Below are 27,327 nucleotides of genomic sequence, written 5' to 3' on the forward strand. Positions count from 1 at the left end.
CCGTAGGAAAATTTATAGGTTTTATGCGAATTTTCTTTTGGATTTTTCTACGGATTTTAACTTTAGAGACTAAAGTCAAAAAGATTTTAACATTGAGAGATCATTCCAAAAAAAAATAAAAAATATAGGGATGAAAATAAAAAACACGTCAACTTACAAGACCAAATAACTATTTAAGTCTTTATTAAAATTGATCTTACTAATTATATATAAGTTTTAAATTTTATTTAAGTTTTTTAGTTTTTAAAAGTATATTTATTAATATTTAATTATTAATATGTGCAAACATATATCATTTCACTTCAAATTAATTTAATAAAATTCCATTTTACATGAATTAAATCATTCATGAGTACTAACTATTTCCCAAACCATTATAAGTACATGCACATTTAGAAGTGAAATTTTTATGAAAATAAATGGCACATATCACTTTATAAAATTGATTAGAAGCACTTGAACATTCAAAAGTCTTAGAGGATATTATAACATCGGCCACTGCTGTACTAGTGGTTGAGTTTCCACAACATTCTACAATAGGTCTCCTATAGCTACAGAGTTGGGTGGGTCCAATTTTAACAAATGAGTAGGATTCTTACTTGTTTCCAAATATTATTCGTATGTAATTTATCATTTTTAAATTACAAGAGTTCTATTGTCAGTAAAAAAATAAAAACATCAATATTGTATAATAAAGATGTTGAATCATATTATATCAAAATATCAAAACAAAATTTCATCTAGTAATCTTTGTCTCTCTCTTTTCAAATTATAATGCATGCTATTATCCCATAAAAACACAAAGAATTTCTCTACTTTCTTTACTATCTTATATTTAGCTATTTAGCTGTGATTCTAACCTTTATATTGTATTATTTTTATACCAATTTTACAGCATTATATATTTATTTTGTTTTATTAGCCATTGAATTGAGAGCAGAAGGAAACAAAAAATCCATTCACTAAAAACACCATCATCGGTATGTCAGCCATTTTTCTTTTCAACTTTGTAAAGGCTATAATAGCCTCTGTACTCCAAGAAATTTTATGGAATGAAGCAAATCGGTGAGAGGAGCGGTGAGAGTGACGTAGTTGTGCGCAAAGCGCCTGTAAAGTCCAGTGAGACCCAAAAATCATCGGAGAGCTGTGAGTGATTGTGGTTCAGGCCAATCCAAAATGGCTTAAACTTTTTCTGGATCTGGTGTAACAACTCCTACTAAAATCACATGACCTAGATAATTAATTGTATCCACTACAAAAATACATTTAGATAACTTTGCAACAAAGGCATGGGTTTGTAATAAGTTGAAAACAACAGTCAAATGCGTAAATGATCACTCAACTTAGCGCTAAAAATTAGAATTTCGTCAAAATATACTAACAAAACCGTCGTAAGTATGGGCGTAATAGATCATTCATAGTTGATTGAAAGGTAGAGGGGGCGTTTGTTAGCTCAAATGAAATCAAGAGGAATTCGTAATGGCCGTCAAAAGTACGAAAAGTTGTTTTGTGAGTATCTTCAAATGCAACACAAATCTAAGGGTAGCATGAGCGTAAGTCTATCTTAGTGAAAATTTTGGCAACACCAAGTTCATCAATGGTAGGTATAGGAAATCTATCTTTAATTGTCACAACATTTAAAGCGCGTTAATCAACACAAAAACGCCATGTTCAGTCCTTTTTTTACAAGCAAGACTGGGGAAGAGAATGGGCTATTACTTGGGATAATTGTGTCTTCCCTTAACATGTCTTGTATGATTGATGTCATTGCTTCTTTTTTATTATGGGGATAACGGTAGGGTTGTACATTAATTGGAGGAGTATTTGGTAAGAGAGGGATTTGGTGATCATGTGGGCGTGAGGGTGGAAGACCTCGTGGGGTTTGAAAAACTGATGGGTAGTTGTGTAGCAAAGTGGAAATTTCTGGAGGAAGGGATTTAGGAAGGTTATCCAAGATTGTGAGAATTGAGTCTTTGTTGCTTTGGGAGTCTAAATTGGTAAAAGTCATAAGGTGCAAGGAAGCGATGGAGTTTGTGTGGATAATTTGGCAGAATTGGTGGAAGGTTGTATGGGTTGGTTGTGACTTAGGATCCTCTTTTAAGGTAATCGGGTTGTTGTTGAGGGTGAATGTGATGGATGTGATTGAAAAATTTGCTTGAATGGGTCCTAGTGTACTTAACCATGCCATGCCAAGCACAACATCAGCGCCTTTGATAGGCAACAAGTAAAATGGGAGGGTGAAGGGTTGATTTGCAAGAGTGAGCTTTACCTGATTACATACTCCTTGCCATTGTAAATGGGATCCATTTCCCACCATAACTGAAAATTATGGAATTGGGGTGGTTTTGAGGTTGAGATGTTGGACAATGCAAGATTGTAGGAAGTTGTGAGTGATGCCTGTGTCAATGAGGACCATCCTTGTAATCCTTCGATCAGACCTTTGAATTTAAGGATTTGGGGAGAGAATTGACCAGTCACAGCTTGAGTGGACAATTGAAAATTAGTACCACTAAAATCTGTTTCCCCAATTTCTGCCTCAATATTGACTTTGTCTACTTGGTCAGATTGGTGTGAGTCATGCTCAGCTAATAGTAAAAGAAATTTTCTAGTAGTACACCTGCACCCTAGGAAAAAAATTCATCACAATTATAACAAAATCCTTGGGCACGATGTTCTTGTAGTTGAGCTTAGGATAATCTTCAAATAGGGAGCTTAGGAATTTGGGATGTTGGGTGAGGTTTATTTAGTGGAAGTTTTTGTGAAATGTAATGCCCGTTTTTAGTTTAATTATTTATTTTATAATATGTTTTGTGATTTATGTGTTAATTATGTGATTAATTGGTTTTACGTTATTTTATTAGAAATTAGTAGTAATAACATAATGAGACTAATGATATTGGGCCTAACTTAGTGTTAGTGTTAGTAAATGAGAGGTGCTAATTAGAGCCCATTAGTAATAATTAGTTAGTGAGTTAAACAAAACAAGGGAAATTGAGAAAATAGAAAATTAGAAGATCATTTGGTGAAAGAAGAGAAAGAAGTGAAGAGGAGAGAAAGCTAGGTCAAATCCTAAATTGAAGCTAGAGTTGTCTTCAATCCAAAACCTAAGGTAAAAGTGGGATTCTTTCATGATAAGGGATTATATGATGATAGATTATGGTGGGGTTTTGATTATATGCTTCGTAACCATGTTTGTGAAATTGAAATTGTTAGGGTTTATGCTAGATTCTATGAATTATGTTTCTAAACATGTTTTTGATGATGATTGTTGTTACCACATGTTCAATATTGGTTATAATTGTGGTTTATTGTTGACTGGAAGTGATTTTGAGGTGTGGAATAGCTTTTTCACAAAATTGAGTTTGCTGTCATTTTTCTGCAAAATTGCACGTCCGTTAAATGACCCCTGGTCCGCTAAGCGAAGTCTGGGGACAAATTTTGATATTCGCGAGTTTGCCAAGCGATATTGACCCGTTAAGCGGAGCTGCGAAAGTGGTTCGCATCTATTTTTAGTTCTGTGAAGCACGCTTGAAGCCCGCTAAGCGAAATTTGCTATCAAAAACTTTTTGAAACTTCTAATTGCTGTATCTTTTGATCCGTAACTCCTTTTTACTCACCGTTTGAACCTCCGTAAAGATGAAATCAATGTATATCTAATGAGAATGATTGGAATTACTTTTGATAACTTTTCTTGAATTTTATTTTCCGATATTGTGATGTATTGCAAAGTGAAATAATGTTGTATGATGATACGACATAGTGACGTGATTGAGAAGTGACGAATTACTATAAAAGTAATGATGTTGTTGTTGCCATTGAATCTTGGCATTGAATTGATGATGTTTAGACGATGTTGTTATGTATTATGAATGTTGTGTTTGTGGATATGCATCATTGAGTCGCATCCATTGCATAAAAGAGACGATGGCCTAAAAATGGCAAAAGCGACAATGGCCTAAAAATGACAAAGTGACGATGGCCCAAGAGGCAATAGCAACGATGGGAGTTTTCCTCCAAATGGTACCACATGCATATGCATAATGTTGAGTCGCATATTGAGTTGCATTCGTTTGTCGTTATGATTATGAAGTGAATGTTATAATTATGGATGATTTAGTTGTGAAATTGAATATGTTATCATGATTGATTATTAATATTGTTGTTGTGATGCAAATTGCCTTGAGATGGGAAGTGGTGAATTGTGTATGATCTTATCTTTGCAATAAGTATTATCATACTTTCCTTTATACTGTTTGATATCTCACCCCTTCAGTTTGAATGTAACCCTTTGATGGTAACGTGCAGGTAACGATGTGGAGCATCTGTTTATTGTTAGTAGCTCGAGTTGGTGTCCATTGCTCTGATACGTAGAACTCGGGGGGATTGACGCTTGTCTTGTTTTCTATTGTCATGTTTGAGTTGGATTATGATTTGCTTATGTTGAAGTTGTTTAGCTGTTTTGTTTATGTTGACAAAGATGCTATTACTTAGAAGTTTACGAGTTTATGAATTCCGCTGCATTGTTTTAAAGTTGATTTGGTTTTTAATGACCATTAGATTATGAATTCTCCCTATTGTTATGTGTTATGTATCTTCATTAATGAGCATGTATGCGTATATGTTTTAAGTTGATAAATGTGACGCCTCAAGCATGTTATTTTGAGATTTTGCACTCTGATTTTCCTTTATAAACCGTTGGGTAGATTTGGGGTAATACATTAGTGGTATCAGAGCAGGTCGGTCCGTCCAGCCAAGTGTCGTGTCGTAGTTAATTAACAATCGAGTATTGTTAATTATTCCGATCATTGTTTGTATGGTAGCGACAAGTTGAGATGGCTGGAAGGAAGGATGCTACAATTACTACTGCATTAGAGGCGATGGCTCAGGCTTTGGAACATCAGCCGAATGTTGGTAAGAATGTTGCGTCTCGCAATTTGGTTACCTTCCAAAGAGAGAATCTACCTATCTTTAAGGGTAAGCATGATCCTGATGGCGCATTGACATGGCTAAAGGAGAATGAGAGAATCTTCTGTGTGATAGATTGTACTCCAAATTAGAAGGTTCAATATGGGACTCATATGCTAGCAGTCGAGGCTGATGACTGGTGGATGGAGACTCGTCAGAGGTTGGAGGCTAATGGTGAGGAGGTTACTTGGGTTGTGTTCCATAGGGAGTTCTTGAGGAAGTACTTTCCTGAGGATGTTCGTGGCAAGAAGGAAATCGAGTTCCTTGAGTTGAGGCAAGGGAATAAGTCGGTGGTTGAGTATGCTGCCAAGTTTGGTGAGTTGGCTAAGTTCTATCAGTATTATGATGGACCAACTTGTGAGTTTTCGAAGTGCATCAATTTTGAGAATGGATTGCGCCCAGAAATCAAGAAGGCGATTAGTTATCAGAAGATTCGTGTCTTTGCCGATTTGGTTGATTGTTGTCGAATCTATGAGGACAATAATGCTCATTATAGGGTCATTTGTGAGAAGCGAGGCAAGAGTCAACAAGGCCATGGCAAGCCTTATGATGCTCCAGTTGGAAAGGGTGAGCAGAAAGCTACTGAGGGCAAGAGGACTAGTGGGGGAGATGCTCCTGTTGGTATTGTGTGTTTCAAGTGTGGCAAAGCTAGTCATAAGAGTAATGTTTGTACTACTGATGCCATGAGGTATTTCCATTGTGGTGAGTTTGGACATGCAACACCTGCGTGCAAGCATAAGCAAATGGTTTGCTTCAACTATGGTGAAGAGGGGTACATTGGAAGTAAGTGTCAGAAACCAAAGAAGGAACAAGCTAGTGGAAAGGTGTTCGCCTTGTCGGGAACTCAAACCACTAGTGAGGATGCACTCATCAGAGGTACATGTTTCATTAATAGCACTCCTCTAATTATTATTATTGATATTGGTGCTACTCATTGCTTTATCTCTGCTGATTGTGTTGAAAGATTGGGTCTTGTGTTATCTTCCACGAATGGAGAGATGGTCGTCGATACTCCAGCCAAGGGATCGGTGACTACATCTCTTGTGTGTTTAAAATGTCCCAAGTCGATTTTTGATAGAGACTTTATTGTTGATTTTGTTTGCTTGCCGCTAATAGGTTTGGATGGGATCTTAGGTATGACTGGTTAGAGTATAACCATGTTCATATTAATTGTTATGACAAGTCAGTGAGGTTCTCTACTCCTGAAGAGGAAGATGTTGAATTGTTGTCTGCTAGACAGTTGCTCCAGTTAATGAAAGAAGAAGTGCAAGTGTTCGCGTTGGTGGCATCATTGTCTATTGAGAATCAAGCTATAATAGATGAGTTGCAAGTGGTGCGAGAATTTCATGAAGTTTTTCTTGATGAAATTCCCGATGTACTTCCAGAGAGAGAAGTTGAATTTTCTATTGATCTTGTATCTGGTACTAGACCCGTGTCTATGGCACCATACAGGATGTCCACCTCAGAATTATTGGAATTGAAGAAGTAATTGAAAGAGTTACTTGAGAAGAAGTTTTTCAGACCAAGTGTGTCGTCGTGGGGAGCTCCAATGTTGTTAGTCAAGAAGAAAGATGGAAGTATGGGACTTTGTATTGATTACAGGAAGTTGAATAAGGTGACAATCAAGAACAAGTATCCACTTCCAAGAATAGATGACTTGATGGATCAATTGGTCGGTGCTCGTGTGTTTAGTAAGATTGATCTGAGGTTGGGTTACCATCAGATTAAAGTGAAAGATGTGGATATGCAAAAGATGGCTTTTAGGACACATTATGGACATTATGAGTATTCTGTAATGCCCTTCGGTGTTACTAATGCGCCGGGAGTATTTATGGAATACATGAATCGTATTTTTCATGATTATCTAGATAGGTTTGTGGTTGTGTTCATTGATGATATATTGATTTACTCTAATTCAGAAGCAGAGCATGCTGAACATTTGAAACCGGTGTTGTAAGTTTTGAAAGAGAAGAAGCTGTATGCGAAGTTGTCCAAGTGTGAACTCTGGTTGAAGGAAGTCATTTTTCTTGGCCATGTTATTTCAGGTGATGGCATAGTTGTGGATCCATCTAAAGTAGATGTTGTGTTGCGATGGGAAACTCCAAATTCAGCTACCGAGATTAGAAGCTTTTTGGGACTATCCGATTATTATAGAAGGTTTATAGAAGGCTTTTCTAAGTTGGCACTTCCGTTGATTAAGTTGGCTTGTAAGGGTAAGGTTTTTGTGTGGGATCTTCAGTGTGAAGAAAGTTTTACCGAGTTGAAGAAGAGATTGATGTCGGCTCCGATTTTGATATTGCCTAACCCAGAAGAATCTTTTGTGGTATATTGTGATGCTTCTAAGATGGGTTTAGGAGATGTGCTTATGCATAATGATAAAGTTGTTGCTTATGCGTCAAGGAAATTGAGAGTTCATGAGAAGAATTATCCTACGCATGATCTAGAGCTTACTGCAGTTGTGTTTGTGTTGAAAATTTGGAGGCATTATCTTTATGGTTCTAAATTTGAAGTATTTAGCGACCATAAGAGTTTAAAGTATTTGTTTGATCATAAGGAACTAAATATGAGACAACGTGTAACATCCCGATTTTTATTAATATTTTTATTAATTATATTAGTAATTATATTATTTGGTGTTTTTAATAATTATTTGCTTAATTTAGTCATTTATGATGTTTATTGAAATTTTTGCGTTTTGGGACGATTTTGTCGGTATTAGTTCGGGATAGCGGATCAATATTTAATCGAAAATTTTAATATTTTTAGTATTAGAAATATTAATGAGTTAATATTTAGCGTTTTGAGAATTTTCCAAGTAATTAAGATTAGACCGAAAATATGAGACATTGAGTAATAAGGGGTATATTTTATGAGGCTCATTTGTGTGTATTAATATTAATTATATTTAATTAGTTAATTGAGATAATAGTTAATTATATTAATTAACTTGGTGTGTATATTTGTGTCTATTTAATTATTGGTGTTATTTAATTTAAGTGGACTAAATAGAAATAATAAATAGTATATATTATATTGAGCCTATTTACTGATGTTAGAAGTAAATAGGGGGTGTTATATTTAGACCCATTAGGTATACTTGGTAAGGGTTAGAAGTGAGGGAATGTCACATTTCCTTTTCATTTTCTTCTTTCACGGATAGCAAAGAGAAAGAGGCAGAGAAAGCAGAGAAAGAAAAGAGGAAAAGAGGAAGAAAGGGGAAGAACAAGAACAACCTAGGGTTCCATAAATTGAAGATGTAAGGGGGAGAATCCCTATTATTATGGGCTAGTATAATTGGGTCTTTGAGTAGATTAATATGATTAGGAATTTTGTTCATCAATTTTTAGGTTTTGACATGTTTAGAGTGAAACCCCTAAATTTCCATGGTTCTATGATTTAGAATTACTAATTGGTGATATATGTTTCTTATACCACTGTTGCAGCAACATTGAAAAAAAAAGGGATTATATATGTTTTATGTTTTAACAGTAACGAAAAGTGGGTATACCACTTAAAATTCAAATGCTATATCACACTGTAGCGATTAGAAATATGCATATATATATATATATATATATATATATATATATATATATATATATATATATATATATATTACCTGTTACTTTTACTTCATTTTACTTCATTGTAGCAATTAGAGATGAGTAGTACCATGTTATTTTTTTATGTCATATAATAAATGGTACATGGATAAACAAATGAAAGAAAAGTAGATACATGTTCCATAGGCGTGGAAATAGGCTGGGCCGAGCTAGGCTTTGCCAAGCCTAAGCCTGGCCTGTCAAAAAAACAGAAGCCTAAGCCTGGCCTGTGGCCTGTTGTAGGCTTATTTTTTAGGCCTGAGCCTGGCCTTTTCGAAGGCCTGGTTAGCCTGTTAGCCTATATAGAAGCCTATTTATTTTAGACATATGTATATAGGCAATTAAAATAATGTTTAAATAGACTAACTAACTAAAATACCAAGAGACTACAAATTTATTTGCATTGACTTATTTTAACTTATCTCTTAGCATAAATTTTAGAAGACTATTTGTTTAAGAGAACTTATGAAAACAATGTTCATCAGATGTTTTCATCTTATTTTCACAAGTTCTTCAAGATAACCAAATTTTATTTATGTATTTTATTCAAAGTATAAAACATAACATAATGATAATAAAAAAAGTATTCATATTTATTTAATAGGCCGGCCTGATAGGCTTAAAAGGCTTCTTTTAGGGCCTGAGGCCTAGCCTTTTTAACTAAATAGGCTTCTAAAAAAGCCTAGGTCTTTTCTATTTAAAAATAATGTGTGGCCTGGCCTGAGCCTATATAGGCTAGCCTGTAGGCCCCTGTTATTAGCCTGGCCTATTTTCACCCCTTTGTTCCACACTTGCCACAGCATGATGAATAAATGGGTAGTATGTAGTCTTTCTTCAACAGTGTACGCCAAATAGAGTATAGGAATTATATATAATTCAAACAGTCCCGTTTGACCGAATAACGGAATTAAGCGGTATAATTAGTTGTCCGAAATTTGATGAAAATTTACGTGGTAGCTAAGTTTAATTAGTAGATTAACATGGTGGTGTTATTTTGTTGAAGATGTGATATTTACGAATCTACCGAAATAGTATGGATTTGAATATATATTATATTAAATATTGGTTTTGGAATAGAAAATGAATTAGTAACTTGGAACCAATGTAATGTAATTATTAATTAGTTGATTTACTTAATAGTTAAATTAATTTCAATAAGTATAATTGATTGGAATATAATAGATATTGAATTGATTATTTGTTTGTCGGTAATTTATGGTATTTTGGAAAGTTGACCGTAATTGTATTTTTGGTCAAATACTAATGAATTGATAATTGGTTTGAAAGTATATTCTTATATTTTGTTGGCAATATGAATTAACATGAGATAGTATGATTTACTAGTGTTAATTGTATTTTGTGAATCATAATTGAATATTATTTCTATTATGTGGATTGATATCAATGTGTTGTGAATGTTGGTACAATTTGATATATAATTCATAGAGTCGAATTATTGTTGGTATGCAGTAAGTTAAGATTGATGAGATAATCTTAAATTGCATAGTTAGTTGGTAATTGTACATTCATTCATTCATAGCATAGTCGGCTTTATTGTGGAAGCGGTGAAACTGTGGGTTCACATGGTATTAGACGGTGATCCTTGAATGGAGATAGACGTAGATTACGTTGATCCTTGATTGAAAACATGCGTAGTGGCTTTGATGTTGTCCGGATCGGAAGCGGCTTGGATTCTAGAGTGAATTCGGAAAGCGGTAAACTATATGTTTACATTTGGTGGCTTCGATCTTGTCCGGATCTGAAGTGTGGCTAGATTCTTTATGAATCGGAAGCGGTGGAACTTTGGATCCACATTGAGTACCACATGCATTGAGTCACATGTTTTGCATTGAGTCACATTGAGGTTATGTGATGTTTGAATATATGCATTTATGTGATTGTTATGTGTACATGAGATGTGATAATTGGATTTGGTGATGTTTGGACATATGACTTGGTAAAATATATGATTATGTGATAATTATAGTTATGTGTATTATTTGGGAATATAGTATTGGAATTTAATATTATACTCCTTGAGTTATGATGTATGCTTGTAACATGTGAAATAAATGTTGGTTAGTATTATTTACATGGTTATATAAGTGTGATGAATTCCTATAACTGTTGATTGAATCGGTGTATCTTATTATACTTTCTTCATAATGATTCGTATTCTCACCCTTCTGTTTTAATGTTGCCCTCGTTTGGTGACATGCAGGTTCTGGCGTTTAGTAGCTCTTGCGAGACTTAGCTGGAGTTTCTTCTGTGTTTGTTGGAGATTAGGTAGTGAGTCGATGCTCTGGTCATGTAACACTGGGTAGACTAGGCGTGTTGAACTCATGTTTTATTTGTTTATGTATTATGTTGACTTGTGAATCTGTTTATTGTTTACTTGTTGTTCGGGAGGCTTTTAAGCCAACTATTATGATTATGGTTTATTTTATGTTGAGATACTTATTGAGAAATGATCATGGTATGGGACATGAATCATTTTATGAAATACATGAGTATTTTTAGTACTTTCCGCTGTGAATGCATATTCTGTATGAATTGTAATTAAATGTTTAGGTGTTATTTGGAATGATCAGGTGTATTGTATATTGTGGATAAATGCTTTTGGTTTTTAAAAGCTTTTAGTTTTTGAAAACGTCGATGTGACGCCCTTTTGAATTATATGCATGCTTATTCTCGTATTGCCTCTTTGAAGTCAACAAGTGTATTAAATTCCATACCCCACTTAAACTTGAAGTCCTTATTTAGGTGCTCTTTCCTAAATTTCTCATACTTGGGCTTATCCTCATCACAAGACTCATCTGGATCTGATGAGTTGAGCTCATCACTAACATATGCATCTTCTTCACATTTCTTATTGGGCCTAGTCAATAATCCAGCAACTACCCCCTCTTCCCTTAGTGGCAAAGTTACATCAATACCCTCAAATCCATCTAACAAGGCAGTGGCTCTGTCGTCCTCACTATCATCCAAACCCTCAACCACTTCATCTCCTAAGTCATCTAGATCAGTGTCTCCATTAACACAAGCAGGTTCCCTCACATAAAGTTCTATGTTTTCAGCATCATGTTCCAGATATAAGTCTCCCTCAGTACCATTTGCACAAAAATAAGAAGCAAAGTCATATGCATCATCATCCTTTCTAATCGGAATATAACCCTCATCTATTTCCAATATCTTCGCCCATACCCTATAGCTCCCTTTCTTGTACCCCCACTTATTCACTAGGTTCTCGACTGTTTCCATGGTCCATGATTCTATGTGTAACCCAGAAATAGTAGAATCTACCCCCCTCTATAGATTATCTCATCTTTTTTTACCCTAATAAACTCACCCCCGTGGTGGAAAGTAACGTTGAAATGTTGCATATCCTGCGTTTAATCATTCAAATCGAAATAAAAACCCCAACAGAGAAGAAACACGAAATGGAGAAGAAGAATAACAATAACAACACTAACCTCTGACATTGCACCGTCGTCCACCAAACCCTTATGCGCTGTCGTCCACCAAACCTTTCTACGCCGTCGCCGTCGTCACTGTTGTTGCTAATTTGAGAATGTCTGAAAACGTAACTAAACCTAATTTTTACAAGGGGGTAAAACCAAATGACTTTTTAACTCTTTACAGAAGCGTGGCATGTAAATTTTACTCATATTGCCACGTATGTAACATGTTAAGGCCACATGGACATTTTAATTTAATTTTAATAAATCTGATTTAACAAGTGGCATTGAGGGGTGTTTTGGCGTGGAATCTTTGCAAGTTAAGGGGGTGATGAAAAAAAAACTTTACCAGGGGCTAAAATAAAAACTCGCTAACATTACAGGGGGGGTTTGTATATTTAACCCTTTTTATATTTTTGTTGGCAATATGAATTAACATGAGATAGTATGATTTACTAGTGTTAACTGTATTTTGTGAATCATAATTGAATATTGTTTCTATTATGTGGATTGATATCAATGTGTTGTGAATGTTGTGTACAATTTGATATATAATTCATAGAGTCGAATTATTGTTGGTATGCGGTAAGTTAAGATTGATGAGATAATCTTAAATTTCATAGTTAGTTGGTAATTGTACATTCATTCATAGCATAGTCGGCTTTATTGTGGAAGCGGTGAAACTGTGGGTTCACATGGTATTAGACGGTGATCCTTGAATGGAAAAAGACGTAGATTACGTTGATCCTTAATTAGAAACATGCGTAGTGGCTTTGATCTTGTCCGGATCGGAAGCGACTTGGATTCTAGAGTGAATTCGGAAAGCGGTAAACTATATGTTTACATTTGGTGGCTTCGATCTTGTCCGTATCTGAAGCGTGGCTAGATTATATATGAATCGGAAGCGGTGGAACTTTGGGTCCACATTGGGTATCCACATGCATTGAGTCACATGTTTTGCATTGAGTCACATTGAGGTTATGTGATGTTTGAATATATGCATTTATGTGATTGTAATGTGTACATGAGATGTGATAATTGGATTTGGTGATGTTTGGACACATGACTTGGTAAAATATATGATTATGTGATAATTATAGTTATGTGTATTATTTGGGAATATAGTATTGGAATTAAATATTATACTCCTTGAGTTTTGATTTATGCTTGTAACATGTGAAATAAATGTTGGTTAGTATTATTTACATGGTTATATAAGTGTGATGAATTCCCATAACTGTTGATTGAATCAGTGTATCTTATTATACTTTCTTCATAATGATTCGTATTCTCAGCCTTTTGTTTTAATGTTGCCCTCGTTTGGCGACATGTGAAGGATAGAAAAACACTTAGAAAGGGGGGGTTGAATAAGTGTGACTTTAAAAACTCTTAAGATAAAAACAATTGCACAATGATTTTTATCCTGGTTCGTTGTTAACGAAACTACTCCAGTCCACCCCCTTAGAGTGATTTACCTCACCTGAGGATTTAATCCACTAACCAACCTTGATTACAATGGTTTTCCACTTAGATACCTTCTAAGTCTTCTAGAGTATTCTGATCACACCTTGATCACTCTAGGAACCTTTTACAAATTAATGTAAACAAATTCTTACAAGAGTATTACAATGCTTCTTAATAAGCTATAATCACAACTGTGATATTTCTCTTAAGTTCTAAGCTTAAATCTCACTAAGATATTACAAAAGTAATGTGAGGTTGAAGATGAAGTTTGATAGCTTTTGATTCAGCAGCGTTTCACCAAAATTGAAAGAGTTGTTCGTAAATTGGTTAACCTTGCTTCTGATCAGAACTTCACTATTTATAGGTGTTTTGAGAAGATGACCGTTGGGAGCATTTAATGCGTTGCGTGATCCATACTGCATTGCATTTAATGTTTCACTCTTTTGTCAACTACCTCGAGCCTTGCTTTTCCTGCTTTAACTGACTTTGCCTTTAATAGCTTCTAACGTTCCTTTTGTCAGTCAGCGTAGCCTGCCATCTTGTTCTTGCTTCTGATTTGATCTTTGTAGATACAACGTTTGAATATCAGAGTCATACAGCTTGGTGCAGAGCATCTTCTTGTCTTCTGACTTTGAAGTGCTTCTAGCGTGATACCATAAGAACTTCAGTGCTTCTGCTTCTGAACTCAAGTTCTTCTGATGCTTCAATAGACCATGTTCTGATTCCTCTTGACCATCTTCTGATGTCTTGCGAGAGCATGTTCTGATGTTGCATACTTGAACCTTCTGAGTCAGTGCTTCTTGCGCTGAATTGTGCATACTCTTTACATATTTCCTGAAGTGGAAAATGCATAGGATTAGTGTACCACATTGTCTTATACAAAATTCATATACATTATTATCATCAAAACTAAGAATATTGATCAGAACATTTCTTGTTCTAACAATCTCCCCCTTTTTGATGATGACAAAAACATATATAATTGATATGAATTTGCAATCAGAATATCAGATGACTAAAGACAATTACACAGTTATAACATAAGCATATAAACATAGTGTGTGAATATGTCTCCCCCTGAGATTAACAACCTCCCCCTGAAATAAATACTGGAAGAATTTATAAATAGAAGACTTCCCTGAGTATTTTCCATTTCAGTCGAGACGTTCACATTTGCCTAGAACTTCAAAACATTCAGAGCTTCTGCTTCTTGCTTCCATAGGACAGCTTCAGAGCTTTGAATTTCTTCTTGAATCATAGCATGCTTGATTGTATCAGAACATTCTTGAATGTATTAGAGCATCATCAGAGCATCTTTACATCCTGAAATGTTTCAGAACAAACTAGACGACAAAAGTCAGAGCATGGATGAATCAAAACATTCTTTTAAGAAAGAACATGTATAAGAGCAATGCTAGAAAAACTATCAGAGCAAACTTTGATAAATTCTTAAAAAGAATATGTATCAGAACATATGAGGGATAAGAATGTGTTAGAGCATATTCTGTCACGAGAATATCAGAACATTCTTCTTTCTTGCTTCTGATCTTGAAGCTTCACAGCACTAAGCTTGTTTCAAATTCCAAGAACATGTTTCTTTATAGAATTGCTTTTCCTCATGTATTTGCTTCTCATGTTGAGCTTTTTCAGAATATCTTCAATCCTGCAAAAAATCTCAAAGACATAGAACTTGCAAATATTGTTAGGAATGTTGAGACTTAATCCCAGCAACTGATATAGTAAACCAAATCAATTATCACGTTTCTCCCCCTTTTTGTTATAACATCAAAAAGCATATAAAAGATTCAGATGAAGAACAAACAATACGAGAGTAGAAGATAATATTTCATTGATTCAACAAAATATCAGAAGATACAAAGATAGAAGTAGACGCAAGAAACATATGCAAGAAGCAAGAAAACAACTAAGACCAAAGAACTACGACTAGCCTAGCTTTCCGCTGTGAATGCATATTCTGTATGAATTGTAATTAAATGTTTAGGTGTTATTTGGAATGACCAGGTGTATTGTATATTGTGGATAAATGCTGTCGGTTTTTAAAAGCTTTTTGTTTTTGAAAACGTCGATGTGACGCCCTTTTGAATTATATGCATGCTTATTCTCTAATTATATGCTTATTTATTTTGGGGTATAAAAGGGGTGTTACACAACGAAGGTGGTTGGAATTGTTGAAGGACTATGATTTCGGTTTGAATTATCATCCAGGAAAAGCTAATGTTGTGGCCGATGCTTTAAGCCGAAAGACTTTGCATATGTCGGCAATGATGGTTAAGGTATTGGAATTGGTTAAGCAATTCCGAGATATGAGTTTGGTCTGTGAGGTGACACCTAAGAGTGTTAGGTTGGGTATGCTGAAGATTAATAATGACTTTCTGGATAGTATCAAAGAAGCTCAGAAGTTAGATGTGAAGTTGGTAGATTCGATGGTTGGAATCGATCAATATGAGAATAATGACTTTAAGTTGGATGCGCAAGGTGTGTTGAGATTTCGTAATCAAATTTGTATTCTCGATGATATGGATATTAAGAGAGCGATTCTTGAAGAAGGTCACAGAAGTAATTTGAGTATTCATCCAGGAGCTACTAAAATGTACCGAGATTTGAAGAATTTGTTTTGGTGGCCTGGAATGAAGCGAGATATTGCGTTGTTTGTGTATGCATGTTTGACTTGTCAGAAGTCAAAGGTTGAACATTAGAAGCCTGCAGGGTTAATGCAACCATTGGAAGTTCCAGAATGGAAATGGGATAGCATTTTGATGGACTTTGTGACGGGTTTACCTAATACTTCAAGAGGACATGATTCGATTTGGGTGATCGTTGATAGGCTTACGAAGTTGGCTCATTTTATTCCTATTAACATCACTTATCCAGTTTCAAATTTGGCGGAGATTTATACTAATGTGATTGTTAAGCTGCATGGTGTTCCTTTGTGTATTGTTTTGGATAAAGATCTGAGGTTTACTTCTGATTTTTGAAATTTTTTGCAAGGAGCACTCGGTTCTAAGTGGAGGTTGAGTTCGGCGTATCATCCTCAGACAGATGGTCATACGGAGAGGACTATTCAGTCATTGGAGGGTTTGTTGAGATCTTGTGTTCTTGAGCAGGGAGGTTCGTGGGATACTTATCTTCCATTGATCGAGTTCACTTACAACAATAGTTATCATTCTAGTATTAGAATGGCGCCTTTCAAAGCATTGTATGGTCGGAGGTGTAGGACTCTGTTGTGTTGGCATGAATCTGGAGAGAGTGTAGTAGTTGGACCAGAGATTGTTCGAGAGAATACTGAGAAGTTGAAGTTGATTCGAGAGAAGATGAAGACTTCTCAGAGTAGACTGAAAAGTTACCATGATAAGCGAATGAAAGATATGGAATTTTAGGCTGGTGATCATGTGTTTTTGAGAGTCACGTCTGTGACCGGTTCTTGAGGCGGTAAAGCGGCAAGCAACAAAATATTTGGAAATATTTATCCGAGAATTATCGTGTCCACAGAGATTGGTTGAGAAAAACTGGCGTTCGACTATTTCGCGTTCTAAGTTTCATGATTGGGTGCAAAAAGGTAAATGCGGGAAAAGTAAATAAAAGCAAATAAACAATTTCAATAGTCTAAGAGAAATAGTTATGGAATTGCATTTCGTTCTACCCGTCGAATACTTAAATCTGAAGATCTTATCGCAACACACTCACAATACGCATCAAAATCACCGGGCATCATTCGAGATGCCACATCAATGTCCATGTCTGAAACACCGACTAAAGCTCAACCGTACTATTCACATCAGCAATGTCTCAACCGACACAAACAACACGGAGGCATTAAACTCGATACCCATTAAGATTATTAGCCCTAAATCTATTTCTATAATTCAGAAACTAATAGTTATCATTCCTAATCAAGATCTATGATGTCCATTTCTGCAACAACACAAATCCAGAGCATTTAAGCAAAAAGATCAAGAACAACAACAATGATGATTTGTAAACTGAATATATAAACGATCCCAAGATCAACAAATGTACATACAGTAAGAGTAGAAATATACATACAAATCCCACCATTGGAATGAAACATAGGGAAGAAAGAAGATGAATCGGAAACTCTCACCGTGTCAAGGCAATCGAGACAAATCCATAGCCAATCCACATGATGTAGCAACCAATGATGTTTCCTAAGCCTCTAAACTATCAAAAATGGATCAGAGCTCTTCCGTGGGTGAAATTAGTGACAACCAACTCAACTCACGGCGGCTAAATCTTCACTTACTAGTATCACCTACTCGTTACCAATATAAAGGCAACGGAGAAAACAAGCAAAGGGTGAGATATCAAACTATATAAATAAAGTCATGATAAAAAGTATATTACGGTTCGAGTTATAATATATATATATATATATATATATATATATATATATATATATATCTCAAGTCTCAATTTCAATCACAAACGATTCAAATTCAAAATCATATTATCGCACATAACGTCGCAACAAAATAAATGAATGAGACACGACAAATGCATCATGCATGTTGTAACTCGGTGGGAGAACTGACTTTTATTTTGCAAACAATGTTGCGGTGAGCAAGAGTTGCCACCGACTTTTATTTTATCCAATTAGGAAAGGCTAAAAGAACAGGAAAGACCTTTTTTGAAAGAGATTTAGTTTGGGGGGTAGGTTATACAAAGGGAAGGTATGAGCATCCTTTGTTTCCATGGTTATCCATGGGCTCTTAATTGCTTAGCTCACTTTTTGTTTGATTTGTTTGAAAAGTGTCGTGTGTGTTTAGAGAAGATCTTGAAAAAGGACTTTAACTTGTAAATAAGTGTAGCCTTTGAAATCGTTTTGAAAAGGAGGTGTGAAAAGCATTTTGAATTTTGAATTGATTGTGAGCAAGCAGTTAAGAGCTACCTACCCTAAGTTTGATGTCTTTCTTGTTCTTTTCCTTTCGCTAAGGGAAAGAGACTATCCGCACCATTAGTTTGTGGGAAGTCCTTTCATTGGATGTAAGTGACATCGAGGGTCATCGCGTAGTCATAGGACTATCCATACCATAAGGAGGGTAGGAAGTATATGCATTGGATGAGAATAGTCATAAAGGCAACTAGTTAGGATACCTTAGCATTCGGAGGGACCACCATCATTTAATCGAAGCGTCATCGAGGGACGAGATCATTTTATCGTAGGCAACTCGAAGGGACTATGATCTTTGTTCCGAGGGACTATGATGATCTATAATCGTAGGCAGCGGGCTAAGGTATCCCTACGCTCGAGGGACTTGACTATTTTACGAAAGGCAACGAAAGAGAGGGTTACCCTAAAGGTGGGTGTATGCAGCAATCACGTGGGTTAGATTCAGATATTTATCTTGCATTAGGTGAACTATATTCAATTAATTATTTTGTCACTAATGATAGGAAAATAGCAAGTGTACTATTTTCGCCTATGTAGTAGTAATGGGAAAATCCCAAGTATCGAATCTCAAGGACTGCTTGACGATATAGAGTTTTATCAGTGTTTCAATTAAACAAAAGTTCAAAAGGTTGTTTTGATTGGTTTTGCAAATAAAGTAAATAAACAGAATAATAGAACGATGAACAGAGATGAGTAGATTGCTAGGGACGGTGAATGATTCTTCATGCAACGAATTCTCTGTCTCAATACAATAACATGCTTTTCATAGTTAATTACCGGTTCTTGAGAGTATCTAATCCTAAGGCCTTAGTGAAAAGATCTTTGACCTCACAACCTAATTACTATGTCCATAGATAATTACGGTTATGATCAAGCATTCCAATAACAAGAAATTCCGGTTACAATATGATATCCCTAGTCCTAGGTGATATAGATATTATATTTTCTTAATCATGTCCACAAATAAAATGCCGTCCAGCTACACTATTCATTCATATTCAGAATCCGTTTTTCTGACGGATAAAGCATTATTAACGGATGAAGAACAAATTAACAAATACGAAAAGTAAAATAGTTATTGCATCAATTGAATGAATTCATCACAATCAGAATCAGGGTCACCCCCCTAGCAATGGGGGGTTTAGCTACTCATGAAAATAACAGAAACCATAGTGTAAATTGTAGACATTACAGATAAATGAAGGAAATCCAATCTTCAATGGCAAAAGCTCATAGAAATCTTCAATCCTTGCATAGAATCTGAGTTCTCCAGCCTTCTACAGTGTATTTTCGCTCCCAAATTCCTCGAACCCCTGTCCAAACGCAACCTCCTCCTTTTATTTCTGCCAAACTGGGCTTTTCAGCAAGAAAGCCCATTCTTTTACGTGCACACGCGTGTGGACACGCGTTTGGTGGCTGTGACACGCGTCCTGGGACGCGTCTTGGCAGGGGCAGGCATTCCTTTGTAATTCTGGCAGCTGGGACGCGTGTGGGCACGCGTCTGGCAGTCTGGGACGCGTCTGGGCACGCGTTTGGTGGCCTGGGACGCGTCTGGGCACGCGTTTGGTCAGCAGACCTCAGCATTTCACTTCCACACGCGTTTGGGGACGCGTTTGAGCAGCAGAATGCACTTTCATAGGCTCCACACGCGTGTGGGGACGCGTTTGGCCAGGCCATGTGCTTTTTCATCAGTTTCTTCACGTTTCGCACTGATTTTCTCCACTTCATTCATCTGAGCCTACAAACACTTAAACACAAAACCAAAGCATAAAATGACGAATAATAAATTAAAACATAAAATAAAATACTTAAAGATAACTAAAAACAGCGGTAAAAATACGTGTGAAAACCACTGATCAAACTCCCCCAAACTTAAACCGTTGCTTGACCTCAAGCGACAATTACAAGAGTTAATGACCTTCAAGGCACATCGGTATTCATACGTGAGATATCCAGTTTTATTGATCAAGAAACAGTGGTCCGACATTCACATGACGCGACGAGTTTCTGCTCCCACTTTAAACCTTAAGCTCCCCTTTTCGATACCTCTCCAACTATGCTTTGCACTTAAGTCTCTTTCCGATTTTCCTCCTCTTTCATTCGGACAATCACATTACGGCACTGTATTTCTCATAATAATCATCACATGCATGAGACAGATCAAGACTTTATATTTTCTTTTCTCTGGCACCAAACGAGCAGCATTTGCTACTTTCTTATTACTGATGAAATTTTCAAACTTTACAGTTGTATATTGTCCTTTTGGACGACGTTTGGGGATCAACCTCCTTTGGGCTGAATAACCGGGTAAGGGTTACCCAACTTAGCGAGCCGGTTGCCTTTTACCGCCTTTTCATCATTTGGTGCCAACCTTATATCCTTTATATTTTTTTTTCAACCAATCATCATGCATGTGAATCTGAATTATGCCAGACCGTATCAATAAACTACTCGAGGAGTACTTCTCAGGATACAAGTACTATGGTGCAAATCTACACGTTGGACTCGTATTTCATTTAAGGAACCAAGGGTGTTTAACCAAACCTCTTCTTGTCACATTATTCCGAACTTCCTGTCCTCAACCAATCCTCCCTTCATCTCTATATACTATTCCCGATCGCTCTTTAAGATCCAAACTCTTCAAAATTAAAAAATTTCGGTTAAAATTTGGGAGAATGATTTTGTAAGTCTTACACATATTATAGCAGCAAAATAAATTAAAAATGCAAAGAGTGAAACCTCCCCCAAACTTGAACAAAACATTGACCTCAATGTTTTAGAACAAGCCCGAGAGAGGTGACTCACAGAGGGTACTGCACTCCATAGCTTCCACTTGAAATGCCCCTTTTATTTCCTGAAAATAAAACAAACAAACAGAGAAATTAATTATTAAAACTGTGGGTTGCCTCCCACGAAGCGCTTCGTTTAACGTCGCATGGCTCGACGGTCCATTACCCTTTATTATGGAGGGTATTTTCTATTCCACACCTGGTTGCTTTTCACCTCCGCAACCAAAAACTCATGAAGATGAAAGGCATGGACAACTTTTCCCTCAATTCACTTACCACATTCTTCTTGACTTTCTTAGCCTTCTTCGGACTTTTGATAGCTTCATGAGTTGTTTCTACCCGAGATGCTATGCTTGAAACTTTTTCTTGGAGCTGCTCAGGCTTTTTGTCTTTTTTTTCACTTTCTGTCATACCACCAGAATTTTGATCATTCACAACCGCCCTATGTTTCTTAACTCCTAACATCTTCAAGGTTACTTCTTCATCAAAAGATCTCAGCGTTAGTGTCCCCTTTTCAATGTCGAGGTTGCAGCGACCTGTCGACAAAAATGGCCTCCCAAGAAGGATAGGAGTTTCTTCGTCTTCCGGAATGTCCATGACGTGGAAGTCCACGGGGAATACAAACTTATCCACTTCCACCAATACATCTTCTGCTACCCCATATGATTTCTTGATGGTGTGGTCGGCGAACCTTAACTGTGTCTTACTCTCACTAATCTTTTGCAACTCAAGCTTTTTAAAGATTGACAAAGGCATTAAACTCACGCTAGAACCAGAATCGAGGAGTACCTTTTTAAAAGTTATGTTATTGATAGTGCATGGTATTGCCACCGCTCCCGGGTCTTTCCTCTTTATTGGGATCTTTCTTGCTGACGAGACTAAACCGCACTTCTCAGTTGCAATCTTTTGTTCTCCTTCCACTGATCTCTTTTTCGCCATCACCTCCTTCATAAATTTCCTATACAAGGGCATGTGCTCAAGTGCTTCAAAGAATGGTAGATTTACCTCTAGCCTTTTGAACAATTTAGTGAACTTCTCGAAGTCTTTCTCTTTTGACTTCTTCTTTGTCACTCTGGAAGGGAAAGGTAGTTTGATCGTCGGTTCAGCATCTTTCTTTTTTTCTTCAACTGGTTTAACCGGTGGTATTACAACTTCTGGCTCTTTCGAATTCTCTCTTATTTCTAGATCCACCTCTATTACCATAGGGTCATCTATTTCCTCTTTCTCTTTTTCTGATTCAGCCACCCTTTTGCTCCTTGTTGTAACAGCATTAATCTTCTCTTGATCTTTCGGATTTTTCACAGTTGCACTCGGAAAGTTACCTTGTGCCTGTAGAGTGATATGCTGTGCTATTTGACCCACCTGAACCTCTAGATTTTTTATTGAAGCTGTGGTGTTCCTATGGTTGTTTCTTGTCTCTTCTTGAAACTGAGAGCATTGTCCAGCCAATCTCTCGATAGCTACTTCCCACTCCGCCTTCTGAGGGCCTTGTTGTTGTTGTTGATCTTTCCAAGCGAAGTTGGGATGATTCTTCCACCCAGGATTATAGGTGTTAGAATAAGGATTATTTTGCCTCAGGAATTTGATTTCTTCAATTTGCTTGGGAGTTGCAACACAACATACAGTTTGATGAGGACCATTGCAGATTTCACATATTACAGGTTGAGCTTGTTGCACTTGAGCCACCCGTTGTGTACCTATATTCATAGCCTTCAATCTTTTTTCAACTTCAGCCGATATCGCATCTTCAACTCGGATTTTTGAGGTTTCCAGCTTGAGGTCAATGATTCCTTCTGGTTTACTGGCACACCTATCATACAGCTCCAAATGCTCATTTGCAGCTATAGCTTCAATGATCTTGATGATACCAGAGGCTGTTGTGAAATTTGTTGAGCCTCCAGCTGCTGTGTCGATTAACTGCTTTGTTTTCATTCTGAGCCCATTGACAAATACTTGCATCTGTTCAGTCTTGTCCATATTATGAGTGGGACATGCTACTAGAATTCTTTTGAATCTTTTGTAAGCATCTCCTAAGGGCTCACCCTCCTTCTGCTTGAAGTTCAAAATGTCATACCTCTTTCTTATAAAGACCGAGGCGGGGAAATACTCATTCAAGAAAGCCTTCTCCATTTCTTCCCATGATGTGATACTGCCTGCTGGAAGAGAATAAAACCACTCTTCTGCTTCTTCGGCTAAAGTGAACGGGAACATTCTCAGCTTCTTTGCTTCTTCTGTATGCCCTTCAATTTTTAGAGTTGTGCTCATGGTCAGAAATCTCTGCAGGTGCTTGTTTGCATCTTCATTTACCTTTCCGGTGAAAGGTTTCCTTTCAAGCTGATTGATTGTGCTTGGATGTAGTTGAAAATTTGCAGCATTTACCGGTTGGTTGACAATTGTTTGTCTTCCCCCCGGTGTGTTTGCAGCACCATAGTCACCAAGGAGTCTCTCAGGAGGAGGAGGATTTTCACCCATGGTTTCTTCTTCACTTTCAGACTCTGAATCGGAATGAACTGACACAATTTCCTCTTCAGGTTCCAGTTTAGCCAACCGAGCTTGTCTTCGCCTTGCGTGCAAAGTTCTTTCGATTTCTGCGTCAAAAAGAAATTCAGCTGAGGCCTTACCTCGCATACACAGATTAGACAAATATTAGAATTAGGAAAAATAAATAAAAAGTGCAGAAAATAAAATTTTAGTCGCAGAGCAACAAAATTTTAATTGAAATAAATCTAGAACTCTATAATCTTCGGCAGTCCCCGGCAACGGCGCCAAAAACTTGATAGGAAAATAGCAAGTGTACTATTTTCGCCTATGTAGTAGTAATGGGAAAATCCCAAGTATCGAATCTCAAGGACTGCTTGACGATATAGAGTTTTATCAGTGTTTCAATTAAACAAAAGTTCAAAAGGTTGTTTTGATTGGTTTTGCAAATAAAGTAAATAAACAGAATAATAGAACGATGAACAGAGATGAGTAGATTGCTAGGGACGGTGAATGATTCTTCATGCAACGAATTCTCTGTCTCAATACAATAACATGCTTTTCATAGTTAATTACCGGTTCTTGAGAGTATCTAATCCTAAGGCCTTAGTGAAAAGATCTTTGACCTCACAACCTAATTACTATGTCCATAGATAATTACGGTTATGATCAAGCATTCCAATAACAAGAAATTCCGGTTACAATATGATATCCCTAGTCCTAGGTGATATAGATATTATATTTTCTTAATCATGTCCACAAATAAAATGCCGTCCAGCTACACTATTCATTCATATTCAGAATCCGTTTTTCTGACGGATAAAGCATTATTAACGGATGAAGAACAAATTAACAAATACGAAAAGTAAAATAGTTATTGCATCAATTGAATGAATTCATCACAATCAGAATCAGGGTCACCCCCCTAGCAATGGGGGGTTTAGCTACTCATGAAAATAACAGAAACCATAGTGTAAATTGTAGACATTACAGATAAATGAAGGAAATCCAATCTTCAATGGCAAAAGCTCATAGAAATCTTCAATCCTTGCATAGAATCTGAGTTCTCCAGCCTTCTACAGTGTATTTTCGCCCCCAAATTCCTCGAACCCCTGTCCAAACGCAACCTCCTCCTTTTATTTCTGCCAAACTGGTCTTTTCAGCAAGAAAGCCCATTCTTTTACGTGCACACGCGTGTGGACACGCGTTTGGTGGCTGTGACACGCGTCCTGGGACGCGTCTTGGCAGGGGCAGGCATTCCTTTGTAATTCTGGCAGCTGGGACGCGTGTGGGCACGCGTCTGGCAGTCTGGGACGCGTCTGGGCACGCGTTTGGTGGCCTGGGACGCGTCTGGGCACGCGTTTGGTCAGCAGACCTCAGCATTTCACTTCCACACGCGTTTGGGGACGCGTTTGAGCAGCAGAATGCACTTTCATAGGCTCCACACGCGTGTGGGGACGCGTTTGGCCAGGCCATGTGCTTTTTCATCAGTTTCTTCACGTTTCGCACTGATTTTCTCCACTTCATTCATCTGAGCCTACAAACACTTAAACACAAAACCAAAGCATAAAATGACGAATAATAAATTAAAACATAATATAAAATACTTAAAGATAACTAAAAACAGCGGTAAAAATACGTGTGAAAACCACTGATCAACTAACCACGTAGTTAATAGCAAACAAATAAAATAGTTATAGTGTGCGGAAAATAAAAGCAGAAAAGATAAACCCTAATTACTATTACATCACAAATCGAATGAGCGACCTATACACCTTCTAGAATTTAAATGGCGGAAATTAAATAATTACATAAACATACATGCGACAACCATAGAATATGAGATGAGAAGAGAAGACCGCGAAGAGTTTAGGGCTTAAAAATAGGTGAGAATAATCCTAAGTCTAATTTGTCATTATTAAATTAATTAAATTAGTTAGATTAATAAAACTAATTACTAGCTAATTAAAATTAAACCAAAATTAAATTGATAAAACCATACTAAGTTAAAATTATCAAACTAATTAAAACTAAACCTAAATTTTTTGCATTTTTAATGATTGATTTAAATAAAAAAAAGGAATTAAAAGATAAATTAGTGAAAAACAAACAAAAAACAATTGGGCCAGGGGGTTCCATTTGAAACAGCATGGGTAAAGAGCAAGAGAACCTGGCCCAGCAAGAGAAGCCCATTCCTCTTGCGTTTGATCCAGTGTGAGGAGTTTCTGAGGGTACATGGTGGACAAACCTCTCCCGATCCTTCAGATCTGGCAGCGTGGATATCCACCGGCTCTTGTGTGAGAGTGCATCGTGGTCGTTCGTGGATCAGCTGCATGGTACCTATGAATCACATATAGAAGAAATAATTGGAAAAAAACATGGCGAACACAAGGCTCGAACCCCTGCCTTTATGTACGCAAGCCTTTATACGTGCTTCCTGACCAACTGAGCCAATTTTCTTAGTCGTTAATGGTACGGAAAGAAAAGAATAAATAATAAACACGATCCCCAAGTCTCAAATGTCAGCGCTTGTCAAATTGGGCCCACGCATTGCAAGATCCAGCCAATGGAAAATAGAGAGAGATTATGATTTCGCGGACCAACCATTGAGAGGGAGACAACACGCAGTCAAAAGGTCTCATACACTGTTCATCTTCTTCTTCAATTTACCTGCTATTTTTATATGCCTTTTGCTGCGAATTTAGCTGCGCTTTTCCTTATGGCCATGGCTGCAAAATTCAAACTAGAAAAATATACGTTAAACAAAATCAAAAAGCACCTAGATTTCCTAATTCCCTCCTCCTAAATCCATTGGTGGTGTTCTTTATTCCAGAAATGGCCTACATCATGAAGAACGAAAGCTTGTGTTCTTCAAGCCCTAACAATGGTGAACGATCGTACCTGCACCAAACCTTAAGAACAAATGTTCTAAAACGTCCTAAACACCAACACCAATAACATCATATGCGTCTAAATCATTTATATGGTGCAAAGTAAAAGTTTGAAACTCAAGAAACCTAACCAACCGTACACCTTGTATGGGCGATTCTGGATGTCTCAGGCTGCAAGGATGATGGCCATGGCTTCCTCTGAACCTCAGGAGCGTGATTGAATGATTTGCTTGGACTGAAACTTGTTGTAAACGAAAACCTTGAGTTGCACTTTTCCTTTTGAAACTTTGAACGTGAAACCCTAGCTGCTCTCCCTCTATTTTCGTTTCCCTTGTGCATGAGAATATTGTCAATATATAGTGGATGTATTTAGGGTTGAAACTTGAATAAAAAAGGGATTGAATGTTGATGTGGAAATTGAAAAATATTTCACATGAAATTTTTCTATATTTGCACCTCATTCTATTTTATGCACATTATTTTTCAATCTTGGCCCTTGGATGAGATTTGATTGGATCAAATATTTGGAGAATTGATTCATAAAATTTTATCTCCATAAAACTTGATTTTATTTGATTTAATTTGATTTTAAATGAATAAAATCAAATATAAATCAAAGATAATCATGAAATAATTTTCATATGACCAATGGGCCTCCCTCAAGCTCAAAATCACGTGGAAAGTCCAAGTCTTAAGGCCCAACACTCAAAAATAGGAAATAAGCAAATTAGGGTTTCAAGCCTTTCTCAA

At 36.7% G+C, this 27,327-nt stretch overlaps 2 protein-coding genes across 2 annotated transcripts; both read left to right on the top strand.

Annotated features, from left to right (window-relative positions):
* Positions 1-5,078: 5,078 nt before the first annotated feature.
* LOC131659324 (uncharacterized) lies at positions 5,079-6,454 on the top strand. The gene is made up of 3 exons (XM_058928534.1): positions 5,079-5,841; positions 5,930-5,993; positions 6,082-6,454. Exons 1-3 carry the CDS (start codon positions 5,079-5,081, stop codon positions 6,452-6,454), a joined length of 1,200 nt encoding a protein of 399 aa, XP_058784517.1.
* Positions 6,455-15,771: 9,317 nt separating this feature from the next.
* On the top strand, positions 15,772-16,485 carry LOC131659328 (uncharacterized). Its single transcript, XM_058928536.1, has 2 exons — positions 15,772-16,066; positions 16,217-16,485. Exons 1-2 carry the CDS (start codon positions 15,772-15,774, stop codon positions 16,483-16,485), a joined length of 564 nt encoding a protein of 187 aa, XP_058784519.1.
* Positions 16,486-27,327: the final 10,842 nt, after the last annotated feature.

This window comes from Vicia villosa, linkage group LG1 (genome assembly GCF_029867415.1).
Source record: "Vicia villosa cultivar HV-30 ecotype Madison, WI linkage group LG1, Vvil1.0, whole genome shotgun sequence".
Lineage (NCBI taxonomy): Eukaryota > Viridiplantae > Streptophyta > Magnoliopsida > Fabales > Fabaceae > Vicia > Vicia villosa.

Excerpts from the sequence above, each read along its gene's own strand:
- LOC131659324 (XM_058928534.1), top strand. The coding sequence starts at position 5,079 with ATGCTAGCAGTCGAGGCTGATGACTGGTGGATGGAGACTCGTCAGAGG. Across the intron at positions 5,842-5,929 it reads TGAGGATGCACTCATCAGAG|ATTGGGTCTTGTGTTATCTT; the intron begins GTACATGTTTCA and ends TTGTGTTGAAAG. Across the intron at positions 5,994-6,081 it reads ATACTCCAGCCAAGGGATCG|GTTTGGATGGGATCTTAGGT; the intron begins GTGACTACATCT and ends TGCCGCTAATAG.
- LOC131659328 (XM_058928536.1), top strand. The coding sequence starts at position 15,772 with ATGATGGTTAAGGTATTGGAATTGGTTAAGCAATTCCGAGATATGAGT. Across the intron at positions 16,067-16,216 it reads TCTTGAAGAAGGTCACAGAA|GGTTAATGCAACCATTGGAA; the intron begins GTAATTTGAGTA and ends AGAAGCCTGCAG.